Source organism: Chiloscyllium punctatum, chromosome 9 (assembly GCF_047496795.1).
Source record: "Chiloscyllium punctatum isolate Juve2018m chromosome 9, sChiPun1.3, whole genome shotgun sequence".
Lineage (NCBI taxonomy): Eukaryota > Metazoa > Chordata > Chondrichthyes > Orectolobiformes > Hemiscylliidae > Chiloscyllium > Chiloscyllium punctatum.
Genome location: NC_092747.1, coordinates 49,071,309 through 49,090,841, shown reverse-complemented (window position 1 = coordinate 49,090,841; position 19,533 = coordinate 49,071,309). Strand labels below are relative to the sequence as shown.

The following is a 19,533-nucleotide window of genomic DNA, read 5'->3' as shown; positions in this document are numbered from 1 at the left end:
CTTTCAGTCATGATTTTTCTTCATAGGGAAATTCCCCTTTTACGAATTGTGATAAACTTCAGCATATGAGCTTGTTTTGAAGGACAAGCATGAGTAGCCAAAATCCATTTTTCAAACAAGACAAAAAGTATTTATTTATAAACTACACATTAAACTATATTCAGACAAACAACATTCATATGGAGTACAGCAGTTGGTTGGATTGTGCCATTATCCAATATATCGCGTCATATATACAATGAGTTACGTGAGACGAGAAGGTCGTGATATAGGGACAAACACTTTCACTAAATGAAATAATGCTTTCAAAAGGAGGAATCTTTTGGCTGCTTGACACTAAGCTGTTACTAATTGCTGCAATCGCATCATGAGCCCACAACCCCTCCAACAACTATCCAGTGTCTTCCCCATTTCCCAAGTCTACACAAGACTTAATAGCTGATAGCTGTGCAACAAATTTATAAGATTCAAGAAACTCACCCCTGGATGTTGAGGATTGAAATTCTACGGTATACAAATCTTCATTTTGAATACTTTGCTTTGCACAAAAGTAGAAATGAACACTGTACAATGAATTAATGCAGCCTTGTAAAATGTGCCATTATCTCTCATTTAAAGATTATTTTATATGTCCTTTCCACGTAAATTACCCCATCACATCACTCAAAATATGATCCCTTTTCTTACCAATAAGGATTTGAGCACAACATTTTTGAATTTGATCCATGTGACCTGAGAAAAACATCTAGCCATGCAATGATACTTATTGTTCTTAAGTGATGCCACATTGATAGAGAACAATTTGCTTCATTTATTCTATGAACAATCTACTGGTCATTAACATAAAACAGATTAATTTCTCCTAGTATGCTCTAATATTGAACATTAAAAACAAATTGGTTGGGAGTAGGTTACACAATTCTGCCTCATTTTATTCATTCTTCAATAAACTAATTGAAACTTGTATGTATCTTTGATAACATACACAGAAATTCACTAAGTTTATCTTGGTACATTTATCTAGATCAGCAACTATAACAATCTTTAAGTGTTAGCTCAGTAGAACAGTCACCTTCAAGTCAAAAGATCTTGGCTTAAGCCCTATTCTAGATACAAGGATACAATCTAGACTGGTACTTTATTTTACAAATAGAGTGCGCTATCTTTTTCAAGTTGCCAACTTTCCAATAAGATACTAAACTAAAGCCACACCTGCCCTTTTCCTTGAATGTAAAAGAAACTAATATAACTAAAATAAATAGATTTCTGTTCCATATCACACATAATTTCCAGGATTGAGTGTGCACATTGTTTGGTACATATCTTATGTATAGTAGTAACTACGTTTCAAAGTACTTCACAATAAAACTCAAAAAATCCAAGGTTATGAAAGAAATTGTTTCTTTTGTATAGTGTTTAAAGGACAATAAAGTGTGTATTTTGCCTCTGTAAGGAGTTAACTGCAAACATTGAGCTATTTACATTAGTTATATTTTCAGACGATGACTGGGGATGAAGAACCATGTTTTAGCAACTCTGCTGCTCAGCACACCAACCCTGAAGAGTTTCTCATATCTGCCTAATGGATGACTTCTAACTTATTTTCAAGATTAATTAATAATCACCATTCTGAGTTTCAATATTTAGTGTGGAAAATGAAGCTGAATTTCAGCATGAAAGAAGGCAGCTTCAGAATGAAAAGTGCAAAGAAAAACAGACATCAAATGAACAGAGCCAAATTACAGAATCAATCATTTGATAACTGAGTCCAGCAGCTCCAGAGTTTCCCAGGATAACACTGTCATGTAAGTAGCCGATGTGGTTCATTAATAGAATTGTAAGGATAATGATTTGAAATTCTTGGTAGAGGATTCTATTTCATTTCAGGTATTTATCATTCGACTAGGTACAAAACTAGCACACAAAAACAAAAATCCATCCCATGCCTTAGGCTGTGATTTACACACAATATCCGCAGTCACGATGTTGCCACTACTCTTTGTGGTTGATCTTAAATGCCTACTCCTGAAGCAGATTAAAACATCATTCATATTCTAAAGTTACATGAAGCAACATCAACATAATGTCAGAGATTGTTGGGTCTGTCAAGCACAGATAACGACACTGTAATCTCACATTCGCAAATAATTAAACCACAGCGGCAGCCGCAATGACTGTGATTCAATTTTATAACAGAAACTTGGAAGAAGTTACCACTGAAGGTAGCGAATTAAAACGCCTTCATCAAGAGGTAACTATAGCTGCAGCGGGTGATATCCCACCCACTTGAGTCTACCACGTACTGCCCGCTGTCGGTCTAACGCCTTCCCCACCAGCGGCCCTGCGCCGTCCGGGGACAGAGACGGCCCACCGGGCCGCGTGTCCGCCCCACCTACCCAAGACGAGCCGTGCTACGTCTGACGGCAGCAACATGTTCACCGAATCAGCCCCAAGGAGTGAGGGGGGACCGGGGAGGAGCGGCCAAGATTCCCTCGCCGTTCGCCGCTCAACCACATCAGACACTGATCCTCCAGCTGAAAATGGCGCGTAAAAACAACGCAGCACTTCTCCCGGATCAGCGTCCGGCGGAAGTGAGGCGCGGGGCAGACTGCAATATGGGAGTTGTAGTTTAGCTGCGAATGAACCGAATGGACTACACGTCCCAACAGCCACTTGGTATCCGCGCATGTGTGTGAATAGATGGAGGGGGCGGGTCAGAGCTCAACCTGTAAACTGGGAGAACGTTTCGGCAGCGACTCCCATGTATTAACTCATGGCCTGGGCTCGCGTTTAAATGAAGTTTGATGCAGACCCAGAGGTCAGGACGGATTTCTGTTGCTGTGAGTTCTGTTAGAGAGATATTGGCTGAACTGTGGTTGCGCACGGTGTTTGGCCATGACTTTATAAATAATCCGCTTCTGGAGCATCTTCTTATCGATCGTCACAGTTTGATTCGCTGCGCTCCGATAAGGGTTTCGCGCCAAGCGGAAGGTCAGCATGGACGCTGCTTCGACCAAAACACTGTCCACCGGGAGCAGAGGCTCCCCCCTCCTCCTCATGCAGCCCCTCCGGCTTCTGAATGACCGCAGGCTGTGCCACATTTGGGGGGCGGTGTTGGTCCTTGGAAGCCATGATGTGGAGGAGCTGGTGTTAGACTCGGGTGAACAGAGTCAAAAATCACACGACACCAGGTTTTAGTCCAACAGGTTTATTTGGAAGCACTAGCTTTCCCCTATTAATACGTAATTTCTCAAGATAACGTAACTTTAAAAAGTTCTGGAATTTATATGTTAATGAACTGAAACTGCAACCCATTCTAAAAGATGAAAGACGTAACGTCAATCGAGGTTTGTTCTATATATCATTTCAGTTGTGTGGCACTCTAATCTTTTGCTATAAATTTTGTGTCTTATGGTCCTGCTCCACAGCTACCTGGTGAAGGAGCAGCGCTCCAAAGGCCCGTGCTTCCAAATAAACCTATTGGACTATAACCTGGTGTTGTGTGATTTTTAAGGTGGAGATTTGTGCTCGCCATCTGATACCTCGACTTCACGGCCGCACACTCCTGATGAACACCCCCGGGATGTTCAATACGTTCCCAATCAACCTACCCCATTTCAGTCAGTCAGAAGCCGTAGACTCATAGACAGCATTTAATGGAGATGGTGGAAGAAAGGGGATCTGAGCTGGTGCGAACCACATGTTGCCTCTTTTACAGGAGTCTTACCATACTCAGTGCCACTTAAAACCATAAGTGGAAAAGGACAGCATTCCTTGGGACCATGGATCCCAGAACTGCTAACTCTATGGACCAGAAGAATCAATGGGAGACATTGACTGTTGGTGCTGCCTGTCTGACAACCAAACAAAGTCAGATTAATGATGAGTCCCAGGCCACAGATGAAGTTTAAAAGTCAACTACCATAAATACTGGAAATCTGAAATAAAAACAAAAAATGCTGGAGAAACTCAGCAAAGAAAGAGAAATGGCGTTAACGTTTCAAGTCCAAGATTACTTAAATGATGGTAGCAAGGTAGGGGGTTCAGCAGTAAAGGTGTGGTCCCCACCTCCATGTTGACTTCTATCAAGCACTAAACTTCCTTTTGCAAAGTATTGATTGATTTTGTCTTTAAGCATGGTGTTACTGGAAAAGGTACTCCCAGAACAGTAAAATGTTGTACTGAACAGAGGACAATTTGTTGATAAGTCGTAGATTCGTTTGCGAGCTGATGTGTTTTTCTGCAGATATTTCATCGCGTTGTTGGATGAAGTGCCTGCGGTGAAGCATTGGTGGTCTATCCTGCCTTGTATTTATGTGTCTCTGTTTCTGGTAATTCTGGTTCTGTATCTGAGTGGTTTGTATATGGGGTCCAGTTAAATATGTTTATTGAGTTCCGGTTGGAGTGTCAGGCTTCAAGGAATTTTCTCGTGTCTGTGTTTTGCCTGTGCTGGATTGTCTGTGGGTGGAAATGAGAGAGTACTTCTCATGTCAGGCAGTGACGAGCTGATGTTTGTGCCCTTGTCAGTTTTCTTCCTGTTTGTCCTATGTTGATAGTGACTGCGATAGTAATTTGGAATTTGTGGCTAGTGGTGGCTTGATACACGATGTCTTCTTCAGACAGTGTCAGGGAAAAGTGTTCTGAGGCTAGCACAAGTGGTTAACGAATAACTGAATATCTTCTGGAGTATTTGTTGTGAGGGCACAGTCATCCATGAACAAGAGTTGACCTAGTAGCTTTTATTTTGATTTGATTTGTTGTCATATATACCTAAGTACAGTGGAAAGTTTTGTTTTGTGAGCAGTTTAGTAACTTTTGTGTAAGCCTTGAGCATTTGGAAGTTGATGGCCTTGCAGTCTGTCCTGAATTAAATGTGTACTCTGTGTTAGAATCTTTGAGCATGTACTGAAACATGACTGAGAGTTGGAGCCAATACAGAGCCTAACTTGGTGCTTTTGATGACAGAAAAGGCATCTGATACCATACTCATTTGGATCATGTTGACCACCATGCCGTCGTAAAACCAGTGAATGACATTGATCGTCTTTTGAGACAGACCTATTTGTACTGAATCTTCCGTAGACCTTCCCTGTTTGTTTTGTCAAAAGCCTTGATCAGGCCAATGAACACTGTGGAGAGGAAGATATGGCCAAGGGACAAGAACTGGAACACAGACTACCCATAGAAATTATTGATATCCTGAAGCATATCACTGAAGATTCTCAAAGTATTAATGGATTTTACTTGAGGCACAATATCGGAGTTCCATTTCTTAAACAGAAGGAATAAGACTGGCTGAACCATAATGACCAAGATATGAGCAAACTTCAAGATCAAGTACATAATTTTCTCAGATCTTGTATGTCTGATACAAACTCACCAGCAAAGATTGCCAGATGCCATTGCATAAGATACTTGCTGCCAAACTCAAAAAAGATGAAGGACTTAGAGGGGATGTGAAGGAAACAAGTACAATGGGGTGTGGTGGATGGCAGTTTCAGGAAAGTGGGCACACCACAGGTAGATGTTTGGCAGCTAGGAATGGTAGGAGAGGTAGTCAGGAAGTCAGGAGTCTGCTATAGCTATCCTGGTCTCAAGCAGGCATGCTGTTTTGGACACAGTACTGGGGAGGTGGCCTCTTACAGGAGTAAAGTACTGACAGCCAAGTTTCCGCTAGAGTGACTGGCTGTACTATATTGAGTGGTTCGTCAGCTTCTAAGTAATAGGAGGCAGAGAGGTGTTTCAGCAAGACATCAGATTGAGTGTTGCCTTGCTGGCCACAGTCAAGGATGTCTCTGGAGAGGGTGCAGATTAATCTGAAAGGGGAGATTGCAGCAGGAGATCATCATGCATGTTGGTACCAACAATTTTGGTAGGCAAAGGGCTGAACTTCTGCAGAGTTAATGTAGAATAGAATCGCAAAGAAAACGAGCAGGAGGTTAAAAAGTAGGTCCTAGAGGGTAGTAATGTCTGGGCTATTGCTAATGCCATGTACTAGTGAGAGTAGGAATAAGAGGATAGAACAGATGAATGCATGGCTGAGGAGCTAATGCAGGAGACAAAGATTCACATTTTTGCACCATTAGCACCTCTTTGGTAGAAATGACTTATACAAGAGGGACAGGTTCCACCTGAATTGGAAGTGGACCTGACAGATAAGGCAGATGAACTTAGGGCATGGTTGGGAACATGGAGCTGGAATATCATAGCTTTACAGAAATGTGGCTCAGTGATGAACAGGACTGGCAGCTTAATGTTCCAGGATACAGATGCTATAGAAGGGATAGAAAGGCAGGCAAGGTGTTGGTTGGGTGGGGTGGGTAGTAGGGTTTTGGGTTAGGGACCACATTACGGGTATACTTAGGGAGGATATTCTTGGGACATCATTCAGTCAAGTTATACAGGTAGAAGTGAGAAATAAGAAAGGGGTGATCACCTTATTTATATTATACAACTCCCCAAAAGGTAGTGGGAATTTGAGAAGCACATATGTAAGGAGATCTTAGATATTTGCAAGAACAGAAGAATTATAATGGTAAGGGGTTTTAACTTTCTAAACACAGACTGAGACTATCATGGTATTAAAGCTTAGATGGGGAGGAATTTGTTAATGCATACAATAACATTTTCTTATTCAGTATGTGGATGTTCCTATTAGAGAAGAAGCAATACTTGACCTTCTGTTAGGAAATAAGTCACAACAAGTGAATGAGATGTCAGTGGGGGAGCACTTTGGGGCGAGTGATCACAACTCTGTTAGGTTTAAAATAGATATGGAAAAGGATAAAACTGATCAAAAAGATAAAGTCTAAATTGGAGTAAGGCCAGTTTTGACAGTTTTGGACAGGAACTTTCAAAGTTGATTGGGGTAGGTCGTTTACTGATAAAGGGATCGTTGGGAAGCGGGAGGCCTTTAAAGATGAGGTAATGAGTTCAGAGACAGTATTTTCCTGTTAATGTGAAGGGCAAGGCTCGTAGATTAGGGAATGCTGGATGACGAGAGAATTTGAGGCTCTGGTCAAGAAAACAGATATATTTCAGGTGTAGAGCTGGAATCAAATAAATCCCGACAGGAATATAAGGGCAGTACACTAAAAGAAATCAGGAGGGCAAAGAGATAGCCTTGGCAAATAGAGTTGAGGAGAATCCAAAGAGATTCTATAAGTACATTAAGGGCAAAATAGTAACTAGGGAACGAATAGGGCCCCTTAAAGATCAACATTGTGGTCTATGTGTGGAAACACAGGAGATGGATGAGGTACTAAACGAATATTTTGCCTTGGTATTTATTGTGGAGAAGGCCCTGGAAGCTTGGGAACTTGGGAAAATAAATTGTGATGACTTGATAACGAGACTCCAGAGACATTATGTTTGTGTTAGGGTAAAGGGCAAAGCTGGTAGGTATAGAGAGTGATGGATGACTAGAGAAATGAAGGTATTGATCAAGAATAAGAAGGAAGTCTATGTCAAGAATAGGTAGCAGAGATCAAGTCAAACCCCAGAAGAGTGGAAGGCCTGCAGGAGTATACTTCAGAAGGAAATCAAGAGGGCAAAAAGGGAATGTGAGATAACTTTGGCAAATGGGGTCAAGGAGAATCCAAGGGGATTCTACAAATATTTCAAGGACAAAAGGGAAACAAGGGAGAGAATAGGACCCCTTAAATATTAGCAAGGCTGCCTGTTTGTGGAACTGCAGTAGATAAGCGAGATACTAAATGAGTATTTTGCATCAGTGTTTATTGTGGAGAAAGATACGGAAGATAGAGAACATAGATAAATGAATGTTACAGAGGAAATGGTACTGGACGTCTTAAAATGCTTAAAGGTGGATAAATCCTCTGATCAGGTGTACCCTAACTCTGTGGGAAGCTGAGAAATGATTGCTGCACCCCTTGCAAAGATTTGTATCATCAATAGACACAGATGAAGTGTCAGAAGACTGGAGGTTGGCTATCATTTAAGAAAGGTGGTAAGGTAAAGCCATGGTACAATAGACTGGTGAGCCTGACATTGGTGGTGGGCAAGTTGTTGGAGGGAATCCTGAGGGACAGGATTTACATATATTTGGAAAGGCAAGGACTGGTTATGGATTGTGAACATGGTTATGGTGTGGGAAATCATGTCTCTCTGATTTGATTGAAGTAACAAAGAGGATTGATGAGGGCAGAGCAGTGGATATGATCTATATGGACTTCAGTAAGGTGTCCAACAAGGTTCTTCATAGTAGACTGGTTAGAAAGATTAGATCACATGGAATACAGGGAGAGCTAGCTATTTGGATATGGAACTGACTTGAACGTCGAAGACAGAGGGTGATGGTGAAAGATTGCTTTTCAGACCAGAGACCTGTGATCAGCAGTGTGCCACAAGGACTGGTGCTGGATCCACTAATCTTTTTCATTTAAATGATTTGGATTGAACATAGGAGATATAGTTAGTAAGTTTGCAGGTGACACCAAAATTGCAAGTATAATGGAGGACAGCAAAGATGGTTATCTCTGAACATAACAGGATATTGATCAGATGAACAATAGGCTGAGGAGTGGCAGATGGAATTTAATTGAAGTAAATGCTACATGCTACATTTTGGCAATTGAAGTACATGCTACATTTTGGCAAGGCAAATCAGGGCAGGACTTATTGGTAAGGTCCTGGGAGTGTTGCTGAACAAAGCGACCTTGGTGTACAGGTTCATTGTTTCTTGAAAGTGGAGTCGCGGGAAGGTAGGTGGTGAAAAAGGTGCTTGGTATGCTTTCCTTTATTGGTCAGTGCACTGAGTCTCGGAATTGAGAGGACAGGACATTAGAAAGGCCACTATTGGAATACTGTGTTCAGTTCTGGTCTCCTTGCTATAGGAAGAATGCTGTGAAACTTCAAAACGTTCAGAAAAGATTCACAAGAATGTTGCCAGGGTTGAAAAATTTGAGTTAAATTGAGTGGCTAAATAGACTGGAGCTATTTTCCTTGGAGTGTCGGAGGCTGAGGGGTGACCTTATAGAGGTTTGTAAGATCATGAGGGTCATGGATATGATAAATAGACAAGATCTTTTCCATGGGGTGGGCAGTCTAGAACTAGAGAGCATAGGTTTAAAGTGAGAGGGGAAAGATTTAAAAGGGACCTAAGGGCAATCTTTTCACAGTCAGGGTGGTGTGTGTATCAGTTGAGTTGCCACGGGAAATGAAAGAGGCTGCTACAATTACAACATTTAAAAGGCATATGGATGAGTATATGAATAGGAAGGGTTTAGAGGCATATGGGCCAAGTGCTGGCAAATGGGACTAGATTATTTAAGGATATCCGGTTGACATGGATGAGTTGAACCAAAGGGTCTGTTTCCGTGCTGTAAGTCTCTATGACATTCTGTGAAAAGAGTTCATGTTACAGAAGGGATAATGCTGGAGGTCTTAAAACACATAAATGTAATTAAATCCCTGGGACCTCATCAGGTGTTTTGCAAAACTTTGTGGGAAGCTAGGGAAGAGCTTGCTGGGCCCCTTGCTGAAATATTTGTATCATCGACAGCCACGGGCGTGGTGCCACTATAAGGTTTGAAGGAAAGGTCAGGGAGCTACAGACCCGTGAGCCTTAAGTCAGTGGTTGGGTATGTTGTTGCAGGAGATTCTGAGGGACAGGATTCACATGCAATTGGAAAGGGAAGGACTGATTAGGGATAGTCAATATGACTTTGTACATGGGAAATCATGTCTCATGAATTTGATTGAACTTTTTAAGAGATGACAAAGAAGGTTGATGAAGGCAGAGCCGTCGATGTTGTCTATCTAGACTTCAGCAAAACATTTGACAAGGTACCACATGGTACACTGTTTAGTAAGGTTAGATTACTTGGGATCCAGGAGGAGCTAGCCAATTGGATACAAAATTGGCTTGAAGGTGGGAGATAGAAGATGGTAGTAGAAGGTTGCTTTTTGGACTAAAGGCCTCTGACCAGTGGTGTGCCACAAGGACCAGTGTTGGGTCCACTACTTTTTATCATTTATGTAAATGTTTTGGATGAGCGTTTTGGAGGCATGGTTAGTAAGTTTGCAGATTCTATTGAAATAGGTGGTGTAGTGGACAGTGAAGAAGGTTACCCCAGAGTACATCAAGACCTTGATCAAGTGGGCCAAGGAGTGGCAGATGGAGTTTAATTCAGATAACTGAGAGATGTTGCATTTTGGTTAAGCAAACTAGGGCAGGACTTATACAGTAATTAGTAGGGCCCTGGGGCATGTTGCCGAACAAAGAGTCCTAGGGGTGCAGATTCACATTTCCTTAAAAGTGGCATCATAAGTAGACAGGATGGTGAAGAAGGCATTTGGGATACTTGCCTTTGTTGATCAGAATATTAAGCATAAGATTTGGGATGTCATGTTGAGGCTGTACAGGACATTGAGGACACTTAAAATACTTTGTACAATTCTGGTCACCCTTCTATAGCAAAGATGTTGTCAAACTTGAGAAGTTGCACAAAAGATTTATCAGGATGTTTCATGAACTGGAGTGTTTGAGTTATAGGGAGAGGCTGAATAGGCTGAGGCATTTTCCCCTGGAAATGAAGGTTTATAAAAGGCATGGATAGGGTGAATAGTCAAAGTCTTTTTCATAGGGCGGGGGAGTCTAAAACCAGAGGGCAAAGGTTTAAGGTGAGAGGGAAAGAAATAAAGACTGACTTGAGGGGTAACTTTTTCATGCAGAGGATGGTGTCTGTTTGGAACGAGCTGCCTGAGGAAGTGGTGGAGCTGAGAACCACAAAATCTAAAATGCTTCTAGGTTACTAAGAAGGGTTTCGAGGGATACAGGCCAAATGCTGCCTCATGGGACTAAGTCAGATTGGGATGTCAGGTCGACACGGACAAGTTGGACTGAAAGGTCTGTTTCCGTGCTGTATGACACTCTCTCTGTAAAGCATTTTTAGGGTTGGTTGAGGGGGTTCAGAGAGGAAATTCCATGCTTGGGATCTAAAATGTTTTACAGTGGTCTTGAGGGGATTATTAGGAGATTTATTTGTTTTTAAAAATAAACTGGAACTGTAGATCTGTGTTGACCATATAGGATTGTATTAATCAAAATAAAAGCAGTTCTTTATTTTCAACAAACCATGAAAACTAAGCTCCCTGATGTAAGCATCCAAGCCTACAATCTTTCCATCCATGCTGAAACTCTTAAAGATCTCTTTATGGTTTCAAGATTCATTGCTTACTTTGCAGGTTTCCAATCTTCTGGTCACCATAATTTTCAATTTGTCTGAAACCATGCTGCATGTGTCCCAATCTGCATCAAGTTCTACTCACTCAGAACCATTCCTCACCAACTTACAATTAAAGTTTAAATATCTTTTTGGTGGTAACTAACAATTTTATCTCTACAATCTCTTCCAGTCTTGTATTCACCAAACCCCTTTTCTTCTTATTTTGCTCTTTAACATGCCCCATTCCCTCCCTTTTCTCTATCACCGCCCAACTACCACTTGTGACAAACCTCTTTTTAAGAATGGAAAAGTAATAGGATGTGGCATGTGGCTGAGGCTTGAATCGTGGCGTAAAGAAAGGAGAAAGATAAAATAGTAGACATGGCAGGAAGGGGAGAGGAAAGAAGGGGAAATTATGGAGAGTGAAGTAGAGAGACTGAGTAGAAGGGAATTGGAAGTGCAGTTGGGAGGAAAGGAAGTGATAAAGGAGTGAAAAGGGAATAATTGAAAGCATAGAGTTAATCAAAAGTATTAACAAATTATTACTTCACGTTCATTTTAAGTTATTGCAAATTCAGTCTGGCAAATAGAAAAGCGGGCTTTTTGCTTTCCTTAAGAAATGGTTGCTAAGGAAAGAAAAGAAAAAGGTTTGGTGGTGGACAAAGAGTGAAATGGAGAGTTGGAAGGAGAGACAGAAGGGAGATAGATGAGTAAAGCTGTTTGGATGCGAATACTTCATCTGATTGATATGTACAGTACTTTTAATACTTTGATTTGTGGCAAGGGTGGAACTTTGACCAACTCTGGAGTTGTTTGATGAAATGTAGGAAATGTTTTTGCATCTGTTTTCTTCCACGGGTATATGTGCGATTATTGGCCATAATGTTCAGCAAGCATCATTCAGCTGTGGTCAGCCACAATTCCCTTTCATCTTATCCTTCACAACCTTTCCTTGGTTTGGACGGCCATGTCATTGAACATTATCATAATAACATGCTCACAGATGCAATATATTTGGAATGTTGCAACTGCACAAGATGGGTTTTAAACATATTTATGGGAGTACTAGTTGGGATGATTAGCAAAACAACTTTCTGTGACATCTCAATGGCACATTTTATTTCTGACAATTTTCAGGTTTGAATGCAACAATAACAATCTTATTGAATTCATTTCAGTGCATCAACGTTCCCTTCCCATCTCTTTTGTGGTTCATAATTACTGTAGTGTTTCACTCAAATTCATAGGAAAACAACTGCAATTAAAATAATTTTGAATTTATGAGTAGTAGAAATGAACTTTTCGGCTTTATCATGTTAGCACATTTAAAAGGCGCTGTTAGATATTGATCTGCGAAAATAATATTTGTACTGCCTTAGCAATGGCAAATACATTTGTTTATTTTTATTATTAAATATTTATGCAAGTGATCTTGTGTGCTACATGATTTTAGACATCAAGTATGGAATAGCTTGAATAAACTGGCTATTGAGTTGAGAAGGAGCAGTTGGCATTTTCAGTTGTCATATTAGATTGAAAAGATTTTGCAATATGATGCTATGATATGAACCATATTGCCATATTATATAGGATTCTCAAACATTTTAAATCATGGAAGTGCCTTTTTAACAATTCATTGACTGAGGTTATCACTCCAAAATTACAAACTATGTCTGAGGTTCTCATTTATTTTGTTGTTGTGCGACAGTGTCAAATCCATGTCAATGTTTAAGCAGTTGCTTATGCTCTTCACATTTACCTCTCACAAAATTTTCAGAAGCAATATTTATTTTTGATCTTTAGCGGCTTATTGTGAATATGTCTATGCTGTGGCTATCAAGGACCTTACACCCTGCAAAACACACTGTCTCACTGATGGAACAGTGCCCAAGAGGCAGTATTTGAGACAATTGATTTAAGTGTCCTCATGTTGGATCCTATAACCTAAATCAGGAGTTCACATTTACTGGAATTTAATTTCAGCTCCTTGAAGTGCTCTTTGAATGTCAGATTTGGTCTAATGTGACGAAAATCTCCTAGGAAACTGTACCATCCTAAATAAATACCGTTGCATGCAGACACCAAGCACAACTGTGTTGTCAAACCCACTCTGAAAGTAAGCTTGGATGTGCTGAATGTCTTCAAATGGGTTAGAAGTTTAAAGGAGTGAGGTTGCTGTTAATGTCTTGGAGCTTGAATATAGACTATGGTGAAATATGCCAGAAAAATAAAGCTGTAGCTTAAATTAGAATGCACAATATATGATCAATTTTAGTGTTTAAGCATAAAATATGAATGTTCCATATATTAATATAAAATAACTTTGAAAGGCTATGGGCCTTTGGTGGGAACCCTGTCTATTAAGTGATGATCCCTTTAAGATCCAAATTTCTCTGAAAGATTTCTTATAAAATGTAAGAACAGGAGCAGACTATTCAGCCCTCTAGCCTGTTCTGTCATATAAATAGATCATCATAAGCATCTCAATGCTACTTTACTACATTATCATCATATACCTCAATGTCACTAGTCTTCAGACACTTGTTGACCTCTGCCTTGAAGATGCTCAGCAATTGAGCTTTTGCAGCCCTCTAGGATAGAGATTTCCAAATATTCACACCCTCTGAGCAAAGAAATTCATCCTTATCTCAAGTTTCATTGGAGCATACCTTATTCTGAGATCAAGACTCCTGGCTGTAGAGTCACCAGCCAGGGGGAGCATTGTATCTATTTCCACCATTTCACACCCTGAAAGAGTTTTGAGTTTCAGTGAGATCACCTCTCATTCTTTGAAAGTCTCAGGAATAGAGTTTTCTCAGTCTGTCCACATAAGAAAGTTTTGCGTTCTCTGGGATTAATCTTGTGAACCTCCATTGAACACCCAGTGTGGTAAGTATATCCTTTTCTCGACGTGGAGACCAAATCTGGACACAATATTTCAGGTTTTCTCTCTCTTCCGCTTTCCACCAACCCTCAATCCAGCTAATTTTTATAAGACTCTTTCTTTACTGATACTAATTCCATTTAGCACTTCAATTAGGCTTCCATTAAATTATCATATGACCAAGTGACTTGGAAGATAAGCAATAGAAAAACAGTCAACAAGATGTCACTTTTAGGGCTGGATTGGTAGATAGATCAAGAAGGTGGTTCTATTTGAAATAGGATCTCTTTTCAGCAGAATACAAGTATGTGTTGGCTGAAAGGGATTTTTAAAAACTTGGAAATTGAAGGACTTTACTATCTTTCGATGACACTGGTAGTAGTAAGCAAACAGCCCAGAAATTCTCCATCCCTATTTCATAACACTTTAACTACTTGGTCCATGAGTATTGTTTGAATCTTCTAATTTCAAATAAGCATTTGACTTGAGTTTATACGAAAGTAAGCTGTTCAGGGCATTGATGTATCCACATCTGCATACTGTGTAAATCACAGAATCATAGAATCGCCGCAGTGTGGAAACAGGCTCCCTGGCTCCAACAAGTCCACACCAACCTCATCATTGAACAAACCCAGATTGCTGTTAAGTCTTTCATCTTTTCGAATGGGTTGCAGGTTTCGGTTCATTAATATGTAAATCCCAGAACTTCTTTTATGTCTCATTAAGACTCTAATCTCACATCTTTAATACATTGTCTGAACTGAGGTGTCAACATTTTTCTCTAAAACCTTAAGTTATCTTGATAATGTGACTTAAAAGAAGTTGTGCGATTTACATACTAATGAACCGAAACCTGCAACCCATTCTAAAAAATGAAAGACTTAACATCAATCTAGGTTTGTTCAATATATTGTTTTAATTGCATGATACTGTGATGCTTTGCTGTAAATTCTATGTCTTATGATCCTGCCTCATCTGATGAAGGGGCAGTACTCTGAAAGCTAGTCCTTCCAAATAAACCTGTTGGACTATAACCTGGTGTTGTGTGTTTTTAAACATCTCTAACATAACTAGTTACTTAAGATATAGCCTAGTTATTAGTATTCACTACTTTCTGGGAAATACTATTTAACAGCCAACTACCTTCCTCTAGAAGGAAAAGCATCTCTTAATTTCCATCTTAAAAATGATACCTGTTTTTAACATAGCATGACCCCTGGTTCAGGTCTCTCCTGCAAGGGGAGCCATACTCCCAGAATCCACCAATCAATTTCCATCAGGCCTTTGTGTTTCAACAAATCACCTCTCACTCTTCTAAACTAACATGAGCGAGGAGTCTGATAAGTGGTCCTGAGAGATGTGCTGAGTTTTTCAATTCTTATTGCATTTTTGTAAAATCTTTGAAGAAGAAAGCATCTGGCACACTTCAGAAATATATGTTCCACTTTGCTGCGTGTCTGTTTTCTTTCTTCTTGTCTCTGAAAGCGAGTGGTAGACTCCCACAACGGCTTAGTTAGAAAATGAAAGCAACAGTTGCAACCCAGTGTATAGCATGCCTTTAGCAATGCATCAGATCAGTAGTTTGCACTTTTACAGACACCCTGTTTCTATCACTTCATAGGAATTGTTTTAGAAGTTGATTTTTTTTTCATTACATGTGCAAGCTGGCATTCGTTTTTACTTTGTCCATTTTTCCTTTCGACTGCTCTTCAAAGGAACCATGAGTCTTGTACTTCATGACCTCTACCTCTGCTGTTGCCAGTTGGACAATGACAAGACTACAGAAAGGAAGGTAATAAAATGAGAAGCAGATAAGACACTATGACTGTGAATTTAAAAAGTAAATTTGATATTTTGACAGTCAGTTGCATTTAATGCAGCCAGTTCTTTTGGATTTTTATTGTAGCATTATATATTTTAATTTTTCATTGATCCGCTGCCTATCCTTTCACTCTCTGTCTGGCTGTCTGTTTCTTCCTCCTCCAATCTATTCTCACAGGCATTGAGAGAAGCAGTATGTGAAAATGGATGCAATCTTCCTTTTGTGATACCTCTTCTTCAATGCTTAAGTACAGACACTCTAACGACTGACTTGTTCTAATTTTTAATCCATAATTTAAATGCACATATTATGGTTTCACATTGTCTCTCACGGGGTTAATGTGGCTTTAACACCTTTGTGTTTTTACAGAAAGAAGTAGATAAATTTAAACGTCTTATTCGGACTCCAGAAGTCATTGAGCAGTTGGACCGAAACTCTGAATCAAAACATCCAAAACAGTTGAACTGGGATGCAGTTTTTAGGTAATTTTCTCATAATACTCTTTATTAAAAATGTACTGCAAAAGCTTAAGCAAGTATCACATTTGTCATCTTACATTTTATTATTATAGAAGCAAGTACTGAATAATGAAACATATTTTCAATATGTAAGAGATCAAGTCGTACTTAGATTGTCAATACATTTTGGAATATATGGACTCTGCTTTATCCTAAATAATGTTTTCTGTGATATTTATAATGGGATTGCAAGATTTCTTGTATTTCTCAACTAATTACTCTGCTCACTACAGAAGGTACATCATGTTCGACATCAATAACTTCTTTTAGTCTCTTTCCACTGTTTATTTATCAGTGAATAGAATTATTTTGTCATCTCAAAATATCTTTACTTTAAAACAAAAAGTTACTGTCAATCCATTCTCATTCCTCATGAATATATTTCATTCCTCTTTTGTGTTTGTATGTGCATAGCATGAGTATATATCTAGAAATTTCCATAAAATAAAATATATTACTGTGTAGTGGCCATTTCTCATTCCATGACAGAGATTGAAAACCTATGGTCGTTGGATTGTCCTTAATTTTCATGCCCAAAGTTTTATGCAATTTTAATTTTTTTAAGATTTGCGGTCTGGTTGCACAGAATAGCATAGAAATTGCAAAACCAATCAACTTATTTGGCCTAAATATTCCACGTTGATAGTTATCTTCTATGCAGGAGATAGTCCTAGTCCCAAGTGCCTACTCAGTTGCCAGATCTCTTTATTGATTTAGTGAACAGCAGTACTTAATAAAATATAAAACAATTCTACTTGGATTCTATTCTTGTTACGATCCTACCTTCTTTGCACTTCTATTGTTTGTATTCTAGGTTTCTTCAAAGGTACATCCAGAAAGAGACTGAATGTCTGCAAGCAGCCAACCCAAATGTATCAGCAACCACCCAAGCCAACCGACAGAAAAAAATGCAAGAAATTGGCAGTATTATGAAATATTTTATCCGATGGGCTAATAAAAGTGAGCAGAATATAAATGTTTAAAACTTTTTCCAAATTAATTGTTATTTTCTGATAAATGTTTTATTGCTATTTGTACTTTTAATTATGATACGCACTGTATTATATCTGAGCATTACTTACGACCTGTTTGTATATTGGCTTGCATTTATAAAATAATTACAAATTGCTCATTTAGTTCTCATGTGCTGACCAATCAAGGTAGAAGAAGTGGGTGCTGCAAAACATTTGCAACGTTTTTGTTTTAATTTCTGGATGCTATACTTAAAATTACAAAACCATTAAAATGATCAAGTCCATTGAATTTGAGCAGTTCATTTTGGATTAGACCTTGTTTCTTGCCTTTATCATAGGAAGGTTTGCATTGCGTGGTCACCTTGCAAACTGTTAGGCCCATATTTGTCATAGACACTGACAGTACAGACCAACTCAACCACAAATGAAAAGTAGTGTTATTTATTTATAAATGTATTTACATATCATAAATCCATACTTAACAAAATAATTTATTTGCAGATTCAAATGCCAATGAACGAAACGTATTTTGATAAACAAGAAAGCAAAGAACAATGATTAACAATCTTAAAAATTAAGATTCAAAAAAAGTCCTCCTTATTTTAGTCTGAATCATGATGTTGAATGCTGAGTGCAGTGAGAATCGTAGCTGAGCTTGATTCTTACCTGCTGTTTATCACTGCAGAGTGAAGCAGAATTTTAAAAAAGTATTCATGGGCTGAGGGCATCAATGATTAACCCATTCTTGATTGACTTTTGAAAAGTTGGCAGTGAGCTTCATTATTAATTCAGTTAAGTGCTTGTGTTAGAGGTGAAGTGAAAATTGCCACGATCCTAAAAACCACAGGCTGCTCTCTCAGAGAGAGTAATGACTGATGGTGACTTGCTCGCTGAGTTGGAAGATTTGTTTTCAGATGTTTTGTCATCCTACTAGGTAACATCTTCAGTGAGCCGCTGAATGAAGCACTGGTGGTGTAACCCACTTTCGTATTTATATGCTTGAGTTTCCTTGGGTTGGTGATGTAATTTCCTGTGGTGAAATCATTTCTTATAGTGATGTCATTTCCTGTTCTTTTTCTCAGAGGGTGCTAAATGGGATCCAAGTCAATGTGTTTGTTGATAGAGTTCCGTTGGAATGCCATACTTCTAGGAATTCTCATGCATGTCTCTGTTTGGCTTGTCCTAGGATGGATGTGTTGTCCCAGTCGAAGTGGTGTCCTTCCTCATCCGTATGTGAGTGGGTCATGTCTTTTTGTGGTTAGTTGATGTTCACGTATCTTGGTGGCTAGTTTCCTGCCTGTTTATCCAATGTAGTGTTTGTTACAGTTCTTGCAAGTTATTTTGTAGATGGCATTAGTTTTGCTTGTCTGTATAGGGTCTTTCAAATTCATTAGCTGCTGTTTCAGTGTATTGGTGGGTTTGTCGGCTACTTGCTAATACCTATGGGCACAATATGCTAAAACTGGCCTGAAAATGGCTACTGAAGATGTTACCTAATATGGTGACAAAATGTCTGAAAATGAACCTTCTAGCATAGCGAGCAAGCTTACATTCACAACCTCAACCTAGGCGACAAATCTTCTCTAAACTCACTAACTGATGGTGAGTTTAACTTGAGGGTCACCATTCCTCAGGCGAGGGATGAGGTGTTGAGAAGTTGGGCCTTTGTAATGATCACAACTGGTACAGGCATTGAACCTGTTCGGTATTTTTATAAATTCATTTATTTTTATAAATTCATTTATGGAATGTGGGCGTTGTTGCGTGGCCAGTATTTATTGCCTGTCCCTAGTTGCCCTTAAGCTGCCTCCACAATGCCGTTGGAGACAGAATTCCAAGATTTTGACCGAGAAACAGTGAAGGATCAGTGATATGTCCATGTCAGAATAGTGAGTGGCTTGGAGGGGAACTTGAAAGTGATGGTGTTCACATGTAAATTGTGTTTCTAGATTGAAGTGGTCGTGGGTTTGGAAGGTGCTGTCTGAGGATCTTTGGTGAATTTCTGCAGTGCTGCTGCTACTGAGCATCATAATGGAGGAAGTTTGCTTGTGGATATAGTGCCAATTAAGTGTGCTGCTTTGTCTCGGATGGTTTAAGCTTCTTAAGTGTACTTGGAGCCACACTCATCCAGGCAATTGTGGAGTAA

General features: G+C 39.4%; 2 protein-coding genes across 8 annotated transcripts in view; one reads left to right on the top strand and one right to left on the bottom strand.

Annotated features, from left to right (window-relative positions):
- Window positions 1–2,573, bottom strand: part of npat (nuclear protein, ataxia-telangiectasia locus) — a 43,321-nt gene extending 40,748 nt beyond the window's left edge. Inside the window, exon 1 of the mRNA XM_072577470.1 lies at window positions 2,397–2,573. Coding sequence (XP_072433571.1) covers window positions 2,397–2,433 — 37 coding nt within the window. The 5' untranslated portion in view covers window positions 2,434–2,573. The remainder of the gene's footprint in view (window positions 1–2,396) is intronic.
- Window positions 2,574–2,710: 137 nt separating this feature from the next.
- atm (ATM serine/threonine kinase) overlaps window positions 2,711–19,533 on the top strand; it is a 169,011-nt gene continuing 152,188 nt past the window's right edge. For 5 of the 7 annotated variants that reach the window (XR_011961512.1, XR_011961513.1, XM_072577464.1 and 2 more), the window contains exons 1-4: window positions 2,711–2,840; window positions 15,789–15,865; window positions 16,265–16,377; window positions 17,228–17,373. Coding sequence is in view for 5 of the 7 variants with exons in the window: in XM_072577464.1 (XP_072433565.1) it covers window positions 15,794–15,865; window positions 16,265–16,377; window positions 17,228–17,373 (331 nt within the window). In the remaining 2 variants the exon portion in view is untranslated. Of the gene's footprint in view, window positions 2,841–3,119; window positions 3,348–15,788; window positions 15,866–16,264; window positions 16,378–17,227; window positions 17,374–19,533 lie in introns of those variants that run through there. The other 2 variants (XM_072577465.1, XM_072577466.1) reach the window with 2 other exon arrangements.